This window comes from Heterodontus francisci, chromosome 1, assembly GCF_036365525.1.
Source record: "Heterodontus francisci isolate sHetFra1 chromosome 1, sHetFra1.hap1, whole genome shotgun sequence".
NCBI classification, from domain to species: domain Eukaryota; kingdom Metazoa; phylum Chordata; class Chondrichthyes; order Heterodontiformes; family Heterodontidae; genus Heterodontus; species Heterodontus francisci.
In genome coordinates, this window is record NC_090371.1 from 8,359,100 (window position 1) to 8,381,269 (window position 22,170).

Sequence of the window (22,170 nt, forward strand, 5' to 3'; positions counted from 1 at the left end):
AGTGGAGACAGAAACAGAGTTTCTTTTGTAATAGTTTTAAATGTTAGCCAAGGGTATTGAAGGATGTAGAATGAAGGTGGATAGATCGAAATAGATCGCAGATCGGCTCTTCTAAGTTCCTATGAAAGGATGAGCTGAAAGCCTTCCTTCTGTTAAACCTCTGAAGTTGTATTTACCCTAAGGAAGATTGTTTGCTTGTTGTTGCAGCATGTACAAGAGGGAGAAGAGCATTCAGATTAAGAGCAGTGCTTCTGCTCTCTACAACAACCTCAGCATCCTGCCCATCACTGATAAGAACCTCACCTACTTCGCTGTCATCCATGGCAGTGTGGTGAACATGGTTAGCGCCTCCGTCGATGGCCTGAACTTCTCTCACAGACAGCTGCAGTCCAAGGAGGGAGGCATGGTGCATGGCAATTCCTTAATCATGCAGGTATGGTCAGACAGGTTACATTGCTGGAATGTCTTTTCACCTCCCAAAAATAGGCTGGGCTGAGGGGTGAATAAAGGCCCTTGATCTCCACTAGGGCAGCTGGATAATGTGAACTCGCTCCTTCCATGCATCTCAGGCCCAGCCCAGATGGGGCACAATGCTTCCTTCACCCTTGGTCTTTCTTTCTCTCTCCCTACCTGGGAAGAAGAAAGAAACTGCATGTGACACTTCATATTCGCGCACCTGTAACACCTAGAATTATGTCTGATAGTTGTAAAGATCCTTCGTGACATGAATCAGAGGTGGTCCTTGTTGTATTCCAGAAAGCCATATAAAGGTTAGAACTGACGCCAATCTTTGCACACTTCTATAAGCAGAGTTACACACTATAAGCAAGCACTTCCTAGACCATCAACCACAGTTTCTATTTATAAGGGCAGAAGTGAATCCACAGTTAATGCCCCTCACCTGCACACAAATTAACCACAATTAATATACAGTAAATGGTGGTTTCTAGCAGGTTGAATTCCACAATCCTGCACTGTCAACAACTGGCTGATCTGATTCATAACGGGCATGGACTCTACCTGCTACAGTAACCAGTATGCAAATGTTCATGGTGACTTAAGTCACGCTTCCACAAAGAAGGAACTTTCACATACATAAGCAGAACCAGTATGTGCAGAGCAAGCTTTCCTCTCCCTGAAACCATAGCTTCACCTGCATGGAATATGTCTGAAACGGCTCCCTCAATCAGGATATATTTACTCAAAAACAAGATAACTGCGGATTCTGGAAATCTGAAATAAAAACAGAAAATGCCGGAAATACTCCAGTCAGGCTGCATCTATGGAGAGCGAAAGAGTCATCGCTGCTCTGAAGAAAGGTCATCGAACTGAAACGATACCTGTTCCCCTCTCCACATAGGCTGCCAGACCTGCTGAAGATACATTTATTGTTATTTGTTAGGAGGTCGGACCTCATGAGAAGGCAGTGAGGGTCGACCAAGTCGTGTGAGACTGCAGTCCCACGTAGCCAGATGTCTGAAACTGCTCCCTCAATCAGGATATATTTGGTCCAGCATTTGTACCACACAGGGCGGCACAGTGGCGCAGTGGTTAGCACCACAGCCTCACAGCTCCAGGGACCTGGGTTCGATTCCGGGTACTGTCTGTGTGGAGTTTGCAAGTTCTCCCTGTGTCTGCGTGGGTTTTCTCCGGGTGCTCCGGTTTCCTCCCACAAGCCAAAAGACTTGCAGGTTGATAGGTAAATTGGCCATTATAAATTGTCACTAGTATAGGTAGGTGGTAGGGAAATATAGGGACAGGTGGGGATGTTTGGTAGGAATATGGGATTAGTGTAGGATTAGTATAAATGGGTGGTTGATGTTCGGCACAGACTCGGTGGGCCGAAGGGCCTGTTTCAGTGCTGTATCTCTAATCTAATCTAATCTAAATGCCGGGCAATGACTATTCAGCAGCAGACGAATGGGAACACCGCTACCTACAAATTCTCCTCCAAGTTCGACACCATCCTGACTTGGAACTATATTGCTGTTCTTTCACTGTCGCGGGGTCAAAATCCTGGAATTCCCTCCCTAACAGCACTGTGGGTGTACCTACCCCACATGGACTGCAGCGGTTCAAGAAGGCAGCTCACCACCACTTTCTCAAGGGCAATTAGGGATGAGCAATAAATGCTGGTCTAGCCAGCGACACTGAAATCCCACAATGAATTTTTTAAAAAATCAAGTCCATGTCGATGTTAATACTCCACATGAGCTTCTTCCTGCTTTACTACCTTTGACCCCATCAATGTATCCTTCTATTTCTTTCTTCCTTTCCCTAAAATATATTTATGCTGCTACTTGTGGTCATGAGTTCCACATTCCAACCAATCTCTGGTTAAAGATGTTTCTCCTGAATTCCCTATTGATTTTATTAGTGACTGTCTTATATTAATGGCCTCTAGTTCTTGTGTCCCTGAAGGTGGAAACATCTTCCATATACCTACTCTATCAAATCATTTCTCAATCTTGAAGACCTCTATCAGGCCACTACTCTGTCTTCTCTTTTCTGGAGAAAGGAGCCCCAGCCTGTTCAATCTGTTCTGGTAGCAATCTGGTAATTTTTGTTGCACTCTGTCCAGTACCTCTATATCTTGTTTACTTACTGAATTCAGTTTTACTCCTTATCTAACCAACGCTGTACCTGCCCTGGGAGTGTTTGGTAAGCCAGTGTAGAGGGAGCTTTACTCCATATCTAACCCTTTATTTTAATGGTGACGTTTATACTCCAAGCCCCTTTTATTTTTGTCCAGGGGGCCTTCATTCCTCAGGCCCCCTTTATATGTATTTTAAATAAATAACCTATTTAAAAACAGGTAAATAAAACATAACTCAAATTATAAATGCAATTTTCAGTATCTGTAATGCATTCCGGTCTCTGCGGTGCCCACCGGTTGTGGAAGGCCTCAAGTGACCTGGCGCATGCTCCTTTTCCAGGGACAGTTGGGCACAAACATAACCTCAGAAGAGCGGGGTCAGTCTGGGCAGATGGACCCCCTGACGTCCACTGCCTGGACCTGTGAATTGCCCCTTGGCCAGACTCAGGAGCAGAGCGACAAGGAGATCATCCCCACCTGCACCCGCTGCCCACCCCCGTCCCACCCCCCTCTGCAGCGGGTGCCCAAAGAGTAGGAGTGTGGAGTTAAAGTGTGGCCAATACTTGAAGTGCAGCCCCTCAAAGAGGAGCTGCAACCTCACACACTACATATAAACATGGAACAAGGACTCGTCCAGGCCGCAGAAATTACAGGCGGCCTAGGAGTCCATAAACCTACTTAAACGCCTGTTGCACGGGACTACCTTGTGCAGCGCTCTCCATCCCAGGTCCCCAATGTAAAGGGAGGGGACTCCCACGTCAAGAGACCTCCATCGGGGATTGCCCTCACTGCCAGATGGCAACATGGATCACCATGCTGTGTCTGGCTGGCAGATGAGGGCAAGGAAGTGGGCAGTATGCAGGAGCAGCCTGCACAGGGAATCCCTCTCAAGTCACGTGGAATGGCACAGAGGGCATTTCCGAGAGGCAGCTCGGGTTGTGTGCGACCAGCTCCCAAGGAGAGTTTTGGGGCCTGGGTCCGATGAACAATTCTGGCCGAGCAGGGTTCAGCTTGGCCAGGAGTGCTCTGCACTCCCGAGGCCCCTTGTCACCTGCAGTGAGGGGCGTCTTGGAGGCCTCAGCTACTTCTCCACTACTGGGGTAGCATCCTGACTGCAGGCATCCATGTTCCAGACTCTGACTAGGTCCCGGTAAAAGACAGGCAACTCCCTCAGAGAGACATGGCTAACAGTTGCCATCTTGAAGGCAGTGCTCCGGCAGAAAAAATATGTTGCCAGCGCACACCATCTGGGAGGACGTTTGACGCACAGGTATCTCTGCAGGGTCCGAAGGCGGAGTGTTGCAGCCTAGGTACAGATGCACACCAGTGACTGACCGCCCTCCTCAATCGGGAGACTCAGGACCATGGCAGAGACCCAGTGTTTCCTCTTGCCCCAGAAGAAATGGACAGGCTTCTTCTAGATCTTGGTGGCAAATGCATGGCCTGGGACCATAGTGACCAGTGGTACCACAGCATTGAAGTCGTCAGTTGGTTTAAGGCCAGCGCTCAGCCTCTGTAGGAAACCACTAAGAGCAGTCCTGTCCAGCACCCTAGCTGTCTGGTGACTTTTGCTTCCAACTCTTGCCAGTTTGCTGGTCAGGCTTCCTCAGCGGGGCTCAGGTGGACTCCCAGATAGAGGAGGGGCATGCTGCTCCATGCAAAAGGCATTAACTCCTCCAGCAGGGAGTCCAGCCGCCGCTGACCCACCAAGAGTCCGGAACATTTCTCCCAATTGATCCTTACGGAGGACGCAGCAGAAAAGATCTGCTGGCACTCGTGCATCCTCCGCAAGTCAACGGGATCTGTGACCATGAGCACATCATTAGCGTAAGCTGAGAGGACGATCCACATGCAGAGCCAAACCCACCAATCTCCTGCGCAGCAAGCACAGGAATGGCTCCACACAGATGATATATAATTGGAGCATAAAAGCAAAATACTGCAGATGCTGGAAATCTGAAATAAAAACAAGAAATGCTGGAATCACTCAGCAGGTCTGGCAGCATCTGTAGAAAGAGAAGCAGAGTTAAACGTTTCGGGTCAGTGACCCGAAGTTCCGATGAAGGGTGAGTGATTCCAGCATTTCTTGTTTTTATTTATAATTGGAGCATCCCTGATGTACTTCTCTCCCAAAGTGAATGGGCGCCATCGAGGACCCATTAACCTTGAGCAGACGCTCTGCAGCAGTGTATAAAAGTCAGACCCAGGCCACAAACTGTGATCCGAATCTGAACGCGCGCAGAGTCCTGAAAATATATGGGTGAACCACCATGTAAAACGCCTTCTCCTGATTGAGGGAGAGAAAGGCAATCAACAGACCAGTCCTCTGGGAAAGATGGATTAGGTCCTGGACGAGGTGGATATTGTCCTGGATGGACCGGCCCGGGACCGTGTAGGGCTTCTCAGGGTAGATCATGTGGGCCAGCACGGATCCCAGGCGGGGAGACATAGCCCAGGCAAAGATCTTATAATCCATGCTGAGGAGGGAAACCCAAAGCCAGTTCTTAAGCAAACGGAAATCGCCCCTCTTCGGCAGCCGGACGATGACCGCCCTGCGTTACAAGAGGGGCATCTCCCCGGTCACCAGGCTTTCCCCCAGGACCTGCGCGTAATCGTCCCCCAGAACATCCCACAACACCCTGAGGAACTCCACGGTCAGCCCAACCAGTCACGGGGATTTGCGAGAGCTGGTGGAGGGCGCCAGTCAGCTCCGCCAACGTGAGCAGAGCCTCCAATCCTTCAGCGCCCTCCGGGCTGATCTTCTACATGTCCTCCCGCAAAACTCTGCGCGCATCCTCGCTGGACGGATCCGGTGAGAACAATGCACTGTAATAGGTACAGACCAGGAGGCCCATTCCCTCCGGATCCGTAATGGAGGATCCGTCGTCAGCCAGCAGCTCAACGAGCTGCTCACGGACCCCCCCCCCCCCCCCACCCTTTTTCCAGTGAGTAGAAGAAGGGTGAGGCACGGTCCAAATCTTCCAGGATCTGGATCCGCGACCTCACTTACGCGCCTCAGGGCCCTACCAACTGCAGGTTCCTCAGCGCGCCCTTCTCTTTGTACGCCTGCCACAGGCACAGGTCCGCGACGGCATGACCGAGGCGGGACTCGAAATCGAGCATCTCCCTTTCTAGGCGCCCGATCTCGACTTCCCGCCTCTTGGTCGACCACTTCGTGTACTCCTGACAGAAGACACGGATGCATCCCACCACAGCCTCAAGGAGGGGAAGCCCCCCTGCTTCCTTCTCCAGTCGGTCCAGAATCGACAGAACGAGTCCCGGAAGCGCTCGTCCTCCAGCAGCCGGTTGTTAAAGTACCAGTGAACTCTGCCCATACCAGGTGGTGGTCCATGCACGGGGAGACGTATGCCTGCGAAATGTAGAGGCATTCGATTCGGGACTCTCCTCCTCCAGACCTCCATATGAAGGCGCTGGAGGCGGGATGGAGATTCTGCCAGCCGTCCACCAAGTTAAGGGAGCTGATCAGTTCCCTCAACTTCTGCACCGATGCTTGGCCGTGCTGGGGACCGGAGCGATCCCCCACCTCGAAGGTACAGTTAAAATCCACCCCCCCCCCCCCCCCCCCGGAGGATGATGCACTTGCCGCTATCGATAGAGCTCAAGAGAGTGGACACTTCTTCAAAGAAGCGCGCTTGCAACGCGCCGGACCTGGGCGCATACACGTTCACAAAGTGGAGCGGCACGCTACCCAGGCAAGGGGAGGCGGTGGCGTACTGGTATTGTCACTGGACTAGTAACCCAGAGACCCAGGTATTGCTCTGGGGACATGGGTTCGAATCCCACCACAGCAGAAGGTGGAATTTGAATTCAATTCATAAAAAAAAATCTGGAATTTAAAGCTAATCTAATGATGGCCATGAAACCATTGTCGATTGTTGTAAAAACCCATCTGGTTCACTAATGAACTTCAGGGAAGGAAATCTGCTGTCCTTACCTGGTCTGACCTACATGTGACTCCAGATCCAGGCAATGTGGTTGACTCTTACATGCCCTCTGAAACGGCCTAGCAAGCCACTCAGTTCAAGGGCAATTAGGGATGGGCAATAAATGCTGGCCTGGCCTGCGACGCCCACATCCCATGAAAGAATTTTTAAAAACCCAGGCGAAAGTCAAGGTGGAGCAAGCAGCCCGGCACAAGCTCCTTGACCCCCAAGATCTCCGGCTGAAAAGTCGGGGCCAACAAGATAGCCACCCCACTAGAAATAGGGGTGAGGTGACTCATGTAGACCCCACCCTGCCACTCCAGGAGCCAGGTGGCGTCGTCTCCCGGAATGTGTGGTTTTCCTGCAGAAAGCTCACCGCATATCTCCCTTCCCTGAGGACTGAGAGATTGTGAAATCTGCGCTGAGACCCCCTACTGCCATTGATGTTGAGGCTGGCTGTGGTTATCTTCATGGCAAAAGTTCTTGGAATCCCGTCACCAACACCTCACTGTGAGGAGGGAGTGGAAGTGCAACTGGCCTTCCACTCCTCCGCAACCCATTGAGGAACACGCTAAACTGGCGCCTCTCAACCAATTTCACGCCCACGCCCTTCCCCACTTTCTTAAGGGCGGCACGGACGGACTGGATGATCAGCGCCAGATTCGACCAACGGCCGAGGGCCAGCTAAACTTTATTGCAGCAACCCCTGCATGCAGCGAGGAAGTCCCAGAGTTCCACGGTGGGGATGAGGAGACTCGGTGGGAAGCACGAGGGACACCTCCGCCTCATTAGCGATGGAATCACGGTCGTCCTCCGTGCCCCACACCAAGTCCCCAACCTCCTCTGGGTCGTCACCGCCAGCGGCCGACACACCCACCACACACTGTGGGGCGGACGTCCCAGCCGCACCAGCTGGTCCCACCTCCGATACGATCCTACCCCCAGAATCGATGGCGGAGGAGTCCTCTCTGGGTTCTACTGTGGAACTGGAGCTTTTGGGTGCCAGCGGTTCAGGAGCCCCCTCCACCTCTGTCCCCAGGCCAATGAGTGGTCCAGGGGAGATGGAAGTTCCCGACTCTGGGACTCCAGCCGGAGGCGAGAGAGGAGGCCATCTCCCTCCCCGCCAGCGCCCACAGACCCAGCAGACGGGGCAACATTTTCAATAACTGGGTCGGGTATATCCTGGTCCGGAGTGGATTTTAGCTGGGAGGGCCAACCCTTTGGGGCCTCACCCTTCCCTCCACTCAGGGCATCCCACCCAGTGGCAGAATGGGAGGCTTCTCCAGGAGCGTCCCCAAGCTCCCCCACCACAAGCAGGGCTCCACTTGCTCCCCCAGGAGGGCCACATGTACAGGGGTCTCCCCCTCCCCTCCATCCTGAGGAGTAGGGAGCCCCTGCCCAGACTTTACAGTCTTGATGGTGGTGGTGGCAGGGGGAACCTGGGGACTTGAACCAGGAGATAGCTCCCCTCCAACAGGGCCCTGAGTTACCTCCGTGGAGGGGTGCCTTCTCTTTTTCCCACTAGGGCACGGAAGCCCAGAGACCTCCATGTCATCAGAGGCCTCTGCACCCTTCTTTTGCCTGGTCACCCTGGGCCTGAGCCCAACCCTGGGACAGGTGAAATCCCTGGGAGCAGGCCTTGGGCTGAGCTCAGGCTCGGGTTGTGCCATGGTGTTCAGGGGACGCGCCTCTTGCGTTTAATTTTCCTCCGCATCTTCCTTCCACTCGGACGGGCACTCCCCTACCCACCAAGGCCGTGAAAACCACAGCCTCCGGAAGTGACTGAACGATGTCTTTTGGAGGTGTTGGGGAGTGGGAGGAGGTGCAGCAGCACCACCCTGGGCTGCCGAGGTGGAGTTGACAGCCAGGAGGTTGGGGCAGTTCTTAGGAACATACCCCACCCCCTTCCAGTCATGGCACCGTGCCCCATCCAAGGCCCAGAAGTCGCGGTAGGCCGTCCCCTGGAACTCTGCATTGAGTTGGCCTTCCGTGACTTCCTCCCGCGCTAGCAGAATGAATAGCTGGCGGCGGAAGGAGTAGGTATGTCAGAGGCTGTTCTCCTGAAGACCGAGTGGGACTGGGGTGATCCCTGTCTTTACTTCCCCCAGATGGTGTAGGTGGGGAAGGAGGAGCTCACCAGGAATGAAGAGCAGGACGTTTGACAAAATGACCTGTTGCACAGGGGCTCCACTGGCAGAAAGGTCCCACCCACAGTGAGCCCATTGCTCAGGGCCAGGGACACTGCCCGCTTGGTCTTCAGTAAAAACACAGCTTTCCCGTACATTTTAGAGGCAGCAACAATGACGAAGGGCCAACAACCTCAGCCATTGCTTTCACACATGCCTCTATTGATATACTGGGGTGAGTGTAGCTCTTGACCCCATGCTTTGATGTTAGCAGCGCAAATGGCAACAGGTGCAGCTGCAGTAGCATATGTGCGAGAACGCCCCACCATCGACGAAGAGGGGCTTGCCATGGGGTCGAAGAGCCACGCTCACCCCAAGAAATAAAGCAAACAACAGTTTTTTTAAAACTAAAGCAATATGATTGGGAGGGGTGGGGGAGGAGGAGGATAGGGGTGAAAAGGAAAAGCAGAGGAGAGGAGAGATTAGTTGACTGAGTGGTGGGCACCTTACTGCAGAGCGTACAAAGTTGCGTCTTCTGGTCAGGGGAGGGTTCTTCACCCGGGTCGGCTGGAACCCATGGTTCTTTCCACTTTCCGCTGTTGTTACAAATAGTTTCTTCACCTGGGCAGCTCCAGCTGTCCCGAGCCACGCAGTTGGGGTGGACAGGTAGCCCACTTTTGCAAGATGGAGGAAAACATAAAAGCAAATACAGGGGCCACCTATAGAATCTTTGAGCCCCACCCCTGGATCTTCCAGCATCTCTTCCCTCCCCCAACAGTCCAAGCAAAACAGTCACCAGTGCTCCAACACCCACCTCTCCAAAATAAATCGCAGGTCCTTTACTCCAATGGATAGAATCAGTTCCACATTTGTGTTGTATTTGTAGTCAGAGGTGGTTGTTGGAGGCAAGTAGTGTCCTAGGCCCAACCATCTTCAGCTGCTTCATCAATGACCTTCCTTGAATCATAAGGTTAGAAGTGGGGATATTCGCTGATGATTACACAATATTTAGCACCATTCGCGACTCTTCAGATACTGAAGCAGTCCGTGTAGAAATGCAGCAAGACCTGGACAATATACAGGCTTGTGCTGATAAGTGGCAAATAACATTAGCGCCACACTAGTGCCAGGCAATGACCATCTCCAACAAGAGAGAATCTAACCATCTCCCCTTGACATTCAGTGGCATTACCATCACTGAATCCTACGCTATCAACATCCTGGGGGTTACCGTTGACCAGTAACTGAACTGGAGTAGCCATATAAATACCATGGCTACAAGAGCAGGTCAGAGGCTAGGCATCCTGCGGCGAGTAACTCACCTCCTGACTCCCCAATGCCTGTCCACCATCTACAAGGCACAAGTCAGGAGTGTGATGGAATACTCTCCACTTGCCTGGATGGGTGCAGCTCCAACAACACTCAAGAAGCTCGACACCATCCAGGACAAGCAGCCTGCTTGATTGGCACCCAATTCACAAGCATTCACTCCCCCCACCACCGATGCACAGTGGCAACTGTGTGTACCATCTACAAGATGCACTGCAGCAATGCACCAAGGCTCCTTGGACAGCACCTTCCTAACCTGTGACCTCTTCCAACTAGAAGGACAAGGGCAGAAAATGCATGGGAACACCACCACCTGCAAGTTCCCCTCCAAGCCACACACCATCCTGACTTGGAACTGTATCACCGTTCCTTCACTGTCACTGGGCAAAATCCTGGAACTCCCTTCCTAACAGCACTGTGGGTGTACCTACCCCATATGGACTGCAGCGGTTCAAGAAGGCAGCTCACTGCCACCTTCTCAAGGGCAATTAGGGATGGGCAATAAATGTTGGCCTGGCCAGCGACGCCCACATCCCATGAATGAATTTAAAAAAAGGTTCTCAGCTCTCAGTTCTCTCCTTTCCAGCTGCTGCTCTCACAGGTGGAGCTGCTTCAGCGGATTCACACAGGAAGTGCTCCAAACTCTCCAGCCAGTCCTGTGCTGTACCTGCCCTGGGAGTGTTTGATGGGACAGTGTAGAGGGAGCTTTACTCTGTATCTAACCCCGTGTGGTACCTGTCCTGGGAGTGTTTGATGGGGACAGTGTAGAGGGAGCTTTACTCTGTATCTAACCCCGTGTGGTACCTGTCCTGGGAGTGTTTGATGGGGACAGTGTAGAGGGAGCTTTACTCTGTATCTAACCCCGTGTGGTACCTGTCCTGGGAGTGTTTGATGGGGACAGTGTAGAGGGAGCTTTACTCTGTATCTAACCCCATACTGTACCTGTCCTGGGGAGTGTTTGATGGGGACAGTGTAGAGGGAGCTTTACTCTGTATGTAACCTCGTTTTTTTTTTTGTTTTTTTTTTTTTTGTTTTTTTTTTCTTTTTTTTTGATGGGGGACAGTGTAGAGGGAGCTTTACTCTGTATCTAACCCCCGTACTGTACCTGTCCTGGGAGTGTTTGATGGGGGACAGTGTAGAGGGAGCTTTACTCTGTATCTAACCCCCCCCGTGCTGTACCTGTCCCTGGGAGTGTTTGATGGGGGACAGTGTAGAGGGAGCTTTACTCTGTATCTAGCCCCCGTGCTGTACCTGTCCTGGGAGTGTTTGATGGGGACAGTTAGAGAGAGCTTTACTCTGTATCTAACCCCCCGTACTGTACCTGTCCTGGGAGTGTTTGATGGGGGACAGTGTAGAGGGAGCTTTACTCTGTATCTAACCCCCCCCCCCCGTGCTGTACCTGTCCCTGGGAGTGTTTGATGGGGGACAGTGTAGAGGGAGCTTTACTCTGTATCTAACCCCGTGTGGTACCTGTCCTGGGAGTGTTTGATGGGGACAGTGTAGAGGGAGCTTTACTCTGTATCTAACCCCGTGTGGTACCTGTCCTGGGAGTGTTTGATGGGGACAGTGTAGAGGGAGCTTTACTCTGTATCTAACCCCATACTGTACCTGTCCTGGGGAGTGTTTGATGGGGACAGTGTAGAGGGAGCTTTACTCTGTATCTAACCTCGTGCTGTACCTGTCCTGGGAGTGTTTGATGGGACAGTGTAGAGGGAGCTTTACTCTGTATCTAACCTCGTGTGGTACCTGTCCTGGGAGTGTTTGATGGGACAGTGTAGAGGGAGCTTTACTCTGTATCTAACCCTTCCAAAACTGATCAGGAGTGTTTGAAGCAAACAACATTTACTCAGCTGTGACATCTTTCACATTGTAAGATTGAAGTCGAGCTATTCACCGTTGCTGAACATTTTTCCTTCTGCATTCCTCCAGGCCTCATGGTGTGTGTTGCCTTCTCGAATTCTCTTGGTGTTGGCGTCACAGAAAGGCATTCAGGTAATGGAGGGGCAGGGGTGGAGCTATAGTAAACCTGAATATTCAGCTAGTATCTGGAAAATATATTCTAATTGTATATTGAGCTACTACAGAGACACTGCTGGCAAATAAAACCATTGTAGTGAATTAAATTTCTCTTTACTTTTGTCTATTTGTGCATACTTGTTTATATTTGGAGTTGTCAACATAAATGAAGGAATTGGAATTATTGAGTCTGACTGTATAAGAAAACTGCAAAGCAATCGATCATTAAGGAGGCTATAGCTGACCACTTAGAAAAACTCAAGGTAGTCAGGAATCGTCAGCATGGTTTTGTGAAAGGGAATTCATGTTTAACCAATTTATTGAGGAGGCGGTGGTGTAGTGGTATTATCACTGGACTAGTAACCCAGAGACTCAGGTATTGCTCTGGGGACATGGGTTCGAATCCCACCACAGCAGAAGGTGGAATTTGAATTTAATTAATAAATCTGGAATTGAAAGCTAGTCTAATGATGGCCATGAAACCATTGTTGATTGTCGTTAAAAACCCAACTGGTTCACTAATGTCCTTGAGGGAAGGAAATCTGCTGTGCTTACCTGGTCTGGTCCACATGTGACTCCAGATCCACAGCAATGTGGTTGACTCTTGCATGCCCTTGAAATGGCCTAGCAAACCACTCAGTTCAAGGGCAATTAGCGATTGGCAATAAATGCTGGCCTAGCCTGCGATGCCCACATCCCATGAAAGAATAAAAATAAAGGATTGCCATCCTGTGTAACAGGCTACTGTCAGTAACATTATTTTGATCACTGCTACTGTGATGATGCAAATTTTTGAATTGGATGGGTCCATCACAGTATACTGATTTAAAAGCAAAATACTGCAGATGCTGGAAATCGGAAATAAAAACAAGAAGTGCTAGAAATACTCAGCAGGTCTGGCAGGCATCTGTGGAGAGAGAAGCAGAGTTAACGTTTCAGGTCAGTTCTGATGAAGGGTCATTGACCTGAAACGTTAACTCTAATTCTCTCTCCACAGATGCCTGCCAGACCTGCTGAATATTTCCAGCATTTCTTGTTCTTATTACAGTATACTGATTAATGGAGTGAATGTGCAACTGTGTCCAATACACTGACTGTGTGTCCTTACAGATGTATGAATCAGATGGCTCCATCATGGTGTACTGGCACGCAGTGGATAACCCAGAAGCATCAACAGGTACCAGTGAAAAGCTTTATGTTGGAACCGATCTTTGCTCAGTTTCGCATTTATTACATAGAGCAAAAGGATTACAAACATGTAGCTCTTCACTCAAACCCTCCACCAGTCTCAGTGAGAGTGTCCTTATAAATGCTCAAGTAAGACCCCAGTTCACACCCTCCACTTGTATATAATTAAACAATTGATACACAATTAACACTCTGGAGTGTTTTGTTGACAACATTGCTGATACAGGGATACAGAAGGGCAGGAGGAGGCCTCTTGGCCATTGCTTTCATTATTTTGACCAACTGAGCATTGAGACTAAAAAAGAAAAACTTGCATTTATTTAGCAGTTTTCATAACCACTGCATGTCTCAAAGCACTTTACAGCCAATGAAGTACTTTTTGATGTGTGGTAATGCAGGAAATACAGCAGCTGGTATGCACACAACAAATGTCCATAAACAGCATTAATGACCAGATAATTTTTTTTGCGATGATTGAGGAATAAATATTGACCAGGACACCAGAGGTTACTCCCCTGCCCTTCTTCAAAATAGTACCATGGGATCTTTTAAATCCACTAGGTAAAAACAGTCCTGTGCCATTTGAAAGGGTGCTTGTACAGACTGTAGCATCTTCATCCCTGTCAATGTGTCAGCTGTGGCTCAGTAGGTAAAACTCTCACCTCTGAGTCAGAAGATTGTGGGTTTAAGCTCTGTCGAAGGGTCAGTCCTGAGAGAACGCTGCCCTGTCAGAGGGTCAGTACTGAGGGAATTCTGCTGTGTCAGAGGGTAAGTACTGAGGGAACACTGCACTATCAGAGGGTCAGTACTGAAGGAATGCTGCCCTGTTGGGGGTCAATACTGAGGGAGCGCTGCACTGATAGAAGGGCAGCACAGAGGGAGCACTGTACTGATGGAGGGGCAGCACCCGAGAGAGTGCTGCACTATTGGAGGTGCCATCTCTCAGCTAGATGTAAACGATCCCATGGCACTATTTGAAGAACAGTAGGGGAGTTCTCCCCATGTCCAGGCAAGATCAGTAAAACAGAAGCTGTCTGTGCCCGCATTCAGCAAGACCTGGACAGGATTCACAGTTGGGCTGATAAGTGGCAAGTAACATTTGCGCCACACAAGCGCCATGCAATGAACATCTCCAACAAGAGAGAATTTAACCATGTCTCCTTGATGTTCAATGGCATTACCGTAACTGAATCCCCTTTTAGCAATATCCTGGGGGTTACCATTGACCAGAAACTGAACTGGACCAGCCACATAAATACTGTGGCTGCAACAGCAGGTCAGAGGCTGGGAATTCTGTGGCGAGTAACTCACTTCCTGTCTTCCCAGTGCCTGTCCACCATTTATAAGATACAAGTCAGGAGTGTGATGGAATACTCTCCACTTGCCTGGATGGGTGCAGCTCCAACAACACTCAAGAAGCTCGACACCATCCAGCCGGCTTAATCGGTCAGTGATCCACCAAGTTAAGCATTCACGGCCTCCATCACTGACACACAGTGGCAGCAGTGTGTGCCATCTAAAAGATGCACCGCAGCAACTCACCAAGGCTCCTTAGACAGCACCTTCCAAACCCGTGACCTCTACTGCCTAGAAGGACAAGGACAGCAGATGCATGGGAACACCACCATCTGCAAGTTCCCCTCCAAGTCACACACCATCCTAACTTGGAACTATATCACTGTTCCTTCAATATCGCTGGGTCAAAATCCTGGAACTCCCTCCCTGACAACACTGTGGTGTACCCACACCTCTTGGACCAGAATTATCTGGTCATTATCACATTGCAGTTTGGGGGAGCTTGCTGTGCACATGTTTGGCCTCTATGTTGCCCACATCACAAGAGTGACTGTACTTCAAAAGTACTTCAGTGGCTATAAAGCACTTTGGGATGTCCTGAGCTTGTGAAAGGTGCTATAGACATGCAAATCTGCCCTTTCGTTCTTTCACTGGCCTTAGTTGAATTTCTTACCCAGTATCCTCTTTCAACGAGTGATAAGTTAAAGTTAAAGTGAAAGAAGATTTAAACTAGTTGAAGATTTTGCATTTACTGAGTGGGTTGGGAATGTGGTGATCAAAATGGGACCAGTTTGTCAGGAGAAGTTGCTCATTCCTATCCTCAGATATTTTGATAGCGAGGAATCTCTTTTTCTCCTTTGTTTTCCTTTTCCCAGCAGAGGCTGTGTTTGCCCGAGGGATTGCAGCAACAAGAAGCCACCATATCTGTGTAGGTAAGTACTGTTCCCAGAATTACACACAAATTACAAGATAGGAAACCGGCTGTACAGCCCAACCAGTCAGTGTTGGTATTTACCCTGTGCACAAGCAATAATCCTAATCCCAATTGCCTGCACTAGCCTTACATTCCTCTATTACACTTTCGCCCACGTTTCTAAACTGTTATTGACTGCGAACATAGCGTCTGTTTCCGTCACCATCTCCAGTGATTCCTTCCACAGACTCTCAACCCTCTGTGTAAATAAATATTTCTTCCACTAGAGTCATAGAGAGGTACAGCACTGAAACAGGCCCTTCGGCCCACCGAGTCTGTGCCGACCAACAAGCACCCATTTATAGGTGCTAGGGCGGCACAGTGGCGCAGTGGTTAGCACCGCAGCCTCACAGCTCCAGGGACCCGGGTTCGATTCTGGGTACTGCCTGTGTGGAGTTTGCAAGTTCTCCCTGTGTCTGCGTGGGTTTTCTCCGGGTGCTCCGGTTTCCTCCCACAAGCCAAAAGACTTGCAGGTTGGTAGGTAAATTGGCCATTATAAATTGTCACTAGTATAGGTTGGTGGTAGGGAAATATAGGGACAGGTGGGGATGTGGTAGGAATATGGGATTAGTGTAGGATTAGTATAAATGGGTGGTTGATGGTCGGCACAGACTCGGTGGGCCGAAGGGCCTGTTTCAGTGCTGTATCTCTAATCTAATCTAATCTATACTAATCCTACATTAATCCCATATTCCCTACCACATCCCCACCATTCTCCTACCACCTACCTACACTGAGGGAAATTTACAATGGCCAATTTACCTATCAACCTGCAAGTCTTTTGGCTGTGGGAGGAAACCGGAGCACCCGGCGGAAACCCACGCGGTCACATGGAGAACTTGCAAACTCCACACATGCAGTACCCAGAACCGAACCCGGGTCGCTGGAACTGTGTGGCTACGGTGCTAACCACTGTGCCGCCCTAAATCACTTGCATTTAATCCTCTATCTATGCCCCCTTGTTCTAGACCCTCAAACACTGGAAATGGTTCCTTGGTCATAGTTTGATTGTTCACTAGCCCCAGTCCCTGCATCCTGTCACAGTATTGCCACAAGTTGACCACATAAACAAGAGGGTTCTGATCTGGCAAATGTCTACATTTAGTCAGTATCTCAGCTATGTTCCCTCGAGTAAACGGTGGGCTCCAATCCCAATAAGACTCTGTGCTGACCTGTGTGAAATGTTTCATAACCTCTCCCGATCAAATTTAAGTACCTTTGTTATCCTGTCTTGCAGTTTTTGGGAGGTATATGTTACTGTAGTATAAGGGTTTGAAATGGTTAATGTTTGAGACAGTATGAGGAATACCTCCCACCATGATGACAGAGATCAGATGTGGGAGAGACCGGAGGGAGATGCTACATGCCTTCAGAGGAGTCATACGGACTTATGTAATGCTGTATATAGCTAGAATGTAATAAATGAGTTAATGTTAAAATTACTGAAGACTCAGTAACGCAATCAAACAGAGTCAACATGGTTTTGAGAAAGGGAAATCATGTTTGACAAATTTGCTAGAGTTCTTTGAGGTTGTAACAAGCAGAGTTGATGAAGGGGAACTGGTAGATGTAGTGTATTTAGATTTCCAGAAGGCGTTCGATAAGGTGCCACATAATTATTGCACAAGATAGGAGTTCACAGTATTGGGGGTAATGTATTAGCATGAGGATTGGTTAACTCACAGAAGACAGAGAGACGGGATTAATTGGTCTTTTTCAGGTTGGAAAGACATAGTTAGTGGAGTGCCACAAGGATCAGTCCGAGGGCCTCAATTATTTACTATCTATATTAATGATTTGGGGGGCGGGGGGGGCAGAGTGTAATATATCCAAATTTGCTGACGATAAAAAATAGGTGGGAGGGCATGTTGTGATGAGGACATAAGGAATCTGCAAAGGGATATAGATAGGTTGAGTGAGTGGGCAAAAACTTGGCAGATGGAGTTCAATGTAAGAAAGTGTAAGGTCATGCACAGTGGCGCAGTGGTTAGCACCGCAGCCTCACAGCTCCAGCGACCTGGGTTCAATTCTGGGTACTGCCTGTGTGGAGTTTGCAAGTTCTCCCTGTTTCTGCATGGGTTTCCTTCGGGTGCTCCGGTTTCCTCCCACATGCCAAAGACTTGCAGGTTGGCAGGTAAATTGGCCATTATAAATTGCCCCTAGTATAGGTAGGTGGGAGGGAAATATAGGGATAGGTGGGGATGTGGTAGGAATATGGAATTAGTGTAGGATTAGTATAAATGGGTGGTTGATGGTCGGCACAGACTCGGTGGGCCGAAGGGCCTGTTTCAGTGCTGTATCTCGCTAAACTCTAAATTAAGGGTAAGTCATGGTAGGGCAGCTTGGCAGTGTGGAATGCTCCTCCTGTGCAGTGTGGTAAGTCAGGGACACTTCCAGTGTCCAGATTGAACACGTGTACAGGAAGTGTCTCCAGCTGCAGCTACTTGAAATCCGTGTTTCAGATCTGGAGCGACGGCTGGAGACACTGTGAAGCATCTGCAAGGCTGAGATCATCATGGATAGCACGTACAGGGAGTTGGTTACACCGCAGGTAAGGACTGCTCAGGCAGAGTAGAAGAACTAGGCAAATAGTGCAGAAGTCCCCTGGGCCCATCTCCCTATCTAACAGATTTTCCACTTTGGATACTTTTGGGGGAGATAGCTTCTCAGGGGAATGCAGCAAGAACCAAATCTGTGACACCATGGGTGGCTCAGCTGCACAGGAGGGAAGGAAAAGGAGTGGAAGAGCTGTAGTGATAGGGGATTCCATCGTAAGAGGTACAGATAGGCGTTTCTGTGGCCGTAAACGTGACTCCAGGATGGTATGTTGCCTCCCTGGTGCTAGGGTCAAGGATGTCACGGAGTGGCTGCAGGACATTCTGAAGGGGGAGGGTGAACAGTCAGAGGTCGTGGTACACATTGGTACTAACGACATAGGTAGAAAGAGGGTTGAGGTCCTGCAACAAGAATTTGGGAGCTAGGTAGCAGATTAAAAAGCAGGGCCTCAAATGTTGTAATCTCTGGATTACTCCCGGTGCCACGTGCTAGTGAGTATCGGGAGGATAGAGCAGATGAATGTGTGGCTGAGGAGATGGTGCAGGAGGAAGGGCTTTAGGTTCCTGGATCACTGGGTCTGTTTCTGGCAAAGGTGGGACCTGTACAAGTTGGACGGGTTGCCCCTGAACCGGAACAGGACCAACATCCTTGCTGGGAGGTTTGCTAGTGCTGTTGGGGCGGGGCTTAAACTAATTTGGCAGGGGGATGGGATACAGAGTGGAGGTCCAGTAGGGGGTGAGGCACAGTCAAATATAGAAGAGAAACTGAATCAGTCTGGCAGGCAGAGCAAATTACCTGTTAAGACACAAGTGAAAAATGCAAGGCTTGATTGCATCTATTTTAATGCAAAGAATCTTACTAGTAAGGCAGATGAATTGAGGGCGTTGATTAGCACATGGGATTATGATATTATTGCTGTCACAGAGACATGGTTCAGGGAGGGGCAGGACTGGCAGCTCAATATTACAGGGTGTAGAATCTTCAGGCGAGACAGGGGAGGGGGTAAAAGAGGAGGTGGCATTGCACTGTTGATCAAGGAGTCAATTACTGCAGTAAGGAGGGATGATATGTTGGAAGATTTCTCAAATGAGGCCATATGGGTAGAACTTAAAAACAAAAAGGGGGCAAGCACTTGGCCGGGAGTGTACGACAGGCCTCCAAACAGTCAGGGAGAGATAGGGGAGCAGATATGTAGGCAAATACCTAGCGCAAAGGAAGATGGTTGTGGTTGTTGGAGGTCAATCATCTGAGCTCCAGGACATCACTGTAGGAGTTCCTCAGGGTAGTGTCCTAGGCCCAACCATCTTCAGCTGCTTCATCAATGACCTTCCTTCAATCATAAGGTCAGAAGTGGGGATGTTCGCTGATGATTGCACAATGTTCAGCACCATTCGTGACTCCTCAGATACTGAAGCAGTCTGTGTAGAAATGCAGCAAGACCTGGACAATATCCAGGCTTGGGCTGATAAGTGGCAAGTAACATTCGCGCCACACAAGTGCCAGGCAATGACCATCTCCAACAAGAGAGCATCTAACCATCTCCCCTTGACATTCAACGGCATTACCATCGCTGAATCCCCCACTATCAACATCCTAGGGGTTACCATTGCCCAGAAACTGAACTGGAGTAGCCATATAAATACCGTGGCTACAAGAGCAGTTCAGAGGCTAGGAATCCTGAGGCGAGTAACTCACCTCCTGACTCCCCAAAGCCTGTCCACCATCTACAAGGCACAAGTCAGGAGTGTGATGGAATACTCTCCACTTGCCTGGATGGGTGCAGCTCCAACAACACTCAAGAAGCTCGACACCATCCAGGATAAAGCAGCCCGCTTGATTCGCACCCCATCTACAAACATTCACTCCCTCCACCACCGACGCACATTGGCAGCAGTGTGTACCATCTACAAGATGCACTGCAGCAATGGAGCAAGGCTCCTGAGACAGCACCTTCCAAACCCGCGACCTCTACCAACAAGAAGGACAAGGGCAGCAAATACATGGGAACCAATTTCCCCTCCAAGTCACACACCATCCTGACTTGGAACTATATCGCCGTTCCTTCACTGTCGCTGGGTCAAAATCCTGGAACTCCCTTCCAAACAGCACTGTGGGTCTACCTACCCCAAATGGACTGCAGCGGTTCAAGAAGGCAGCTCACCACCACCTTCTCAAGGGCAATTAGGGATGGGCAATAAATGCTGGCCTGGCCAGTGACACCCACATCCCATGAATGAATAAATAAAATTAAAAAATCTCAGAGAGGTGTAGAAATAATAGGGTAATAATAGTAGGGAATTTCAACTTCCCCAATATCAACTGGGATAGTCTTAGTGCAAAAGGCTTAAAGGGGGCGGAATTCTTAAAATGCATACAGGAAAGCTTTTGGAGCCAGTACGTAGAAAGTCCTACAAGAGAAGGGGCAGTACTGGACCTAATCCTAGGGAATGAAGCCAGACAAGTAGTAGAAGTGTCAGTGGGGGAGCATTTCGGGGAAAGTGACGATTACTCTGTAAGATTTAAGGTTGATGATGGACACAGGTCACAGATGGACTGGAAATAAAGGTACTGACTTGGGGGAAGGCCGATTTCAATATGAAAAAGCAGGATCTGGCCAAAGTGGATTGGGAGCAGCTACTTGTAGGAAAGTCTACATCAGACCAGTGGGAGTCATTCAAAGAGGAAATAGTGAGAGTTCTCACCAACATGTACCCGTAAGGTGAAAGGTAGGACCAGCAAGTGCAGGGAACCCTGGAGTCAAGGGATATAGAGTATTGGATCAGGAAAGAAAAGGAGGTTTATGGCAGATTCAGAACACTGAAAACAGCGGAGGCACTAGAGGAGTATAGAAAGTGTAATGGGGGTACTTATAGTATTAGGAGAGCGAAGAGGGAACATGAAAAAACACTGGTAGGCAAGATAAAGGAAAATCCTAAGGCATTTTATAAATATATTAAGGGTAAGAGGATAACCAGGGAAAGAGTAGGGCCCATGAGAGACCAAAGTGGCAATCTGTGTGTGGAGCCTGAGTACATAGGTGAGGTTTTAAATGATTACTTTTCATCTGTGTTCACTATGGAGAAGGACGATGTAGGTGTAGAGATCAGGGAGGGGGATTGTGATATACTTGAACATATTAGCATTGAAAGGGAGGAAGTATTAGCTGTTTTAGCGGGGTTAAAAGTGGATAAATGCCTAGGCACAGCTGAGATGTATCCCAGGTTGTTATGTGAGGCAAGGGAAGAGATAGTAGGGGTCTGACACAAATTTTCAAATCCTGTCTGGCCACAGGAGAGGGACCAGAGGATTGGAGGACAGCGAATGTGATACCATTATTCAAGAAGGGTAGCAGGGATAAACCAGGTAATTACAGGCCAGTGAGTCTAACATCAGTGGTTGGGAAACTATTGGAAAAAATTCTGAGGGACAGGATTAATCTCCACTTGGAGAGGCAGGGATTAATCAGGGATAATCAGCATGGCTTTGTCAGGGGGCGATCATGTCTAACTAACTTAATTGAATTTTTCGAGGCGGTGATTAGATGTGTAGATGAGGGTAAAGCAGTTGATGTAGTCTACATGGACTTCAGTAAGGCTTTTTATAAGGTTCCGCGTGGGTGATTGGTTAAGAAGGTAAGAGCCCATGGGATCCAGGGCTACCGGGCAAATTGGATCCAAAATTGGCTTAGTGGCAGGAGGCAGAACCTGATGATCCAGGGTTGTTTTTGCGAGTGGAAGCCTGTGACCAGTGGTGTACCGCAGGGATCAGTGCTGGGACCCTTACTATTTGCAGTGTACATTAATGATTTAGACGTGAATATAGGATGTATGATCAGTAAGCAGATGACAAGAAAATTGCTGGTGTCATTAATAGTGAGGAGGAAAGCCTCAGGACGATATACATGGGCTGGTAAGATGGGCAGAGCAGTGGCAAATGGAATTTAATCCTGAGAATTGTGAGGTGATGCATTTTGGGAGGACTAACAAGGCAAGGGAATATACAATGGATGGTAGGATCCTAGGAAGTACAGAGGATCAGAGGGACCTTGATGTACTTGTCCATAGATCACTGAAGGCAGCACCACAGATAGATAAGCTGGTTAGGAAGGCATATGGGATACTTGTCTTTATTAGCCAAGGCGTAGAA

The 22,170-nt window shown here is 49.3% G+C and overlaps 1 protein-coding gene across 5 annotated transcripts in view; it reads left to right on the forward strand.

Annotated features, from left to right (window-relative positions):
* wdr54 (WD repeat domain 54) overlaps positions 1-22,170 on the forward strand; it is a 151,190-nt gene that overhangs the window by 108,988 nt on the left and 20,032 nt on the right. For 3 of the 5 annotated variants that reach the window (XM_068028634.1, XM_068028632.1, XM_068028635.1), the window contains exons 2-5: positions 208-433; positions 11,925-11,987; positions 13,122-13,188; positions 15,371-15,427. In XM_068028634.1, the coding sequence (XP_067884735.1) occupies positions 209-433; positions 11,925-11,987; positions 13,122-13,188; positions 15,371-15,427 (412 nt within the window). In that variant the 5' untranslated portion in view covers position 208. The remainder of the gene's footprint in view (positions 1-207; positions 434-11,924; positions 11,988-13,121; positions 13,189-15,370; positions 15,428-22,170) is intronic. The other 2 variants (XM_068028633.1, XM_068028636.1) reach the window with 1 other exon arrangement.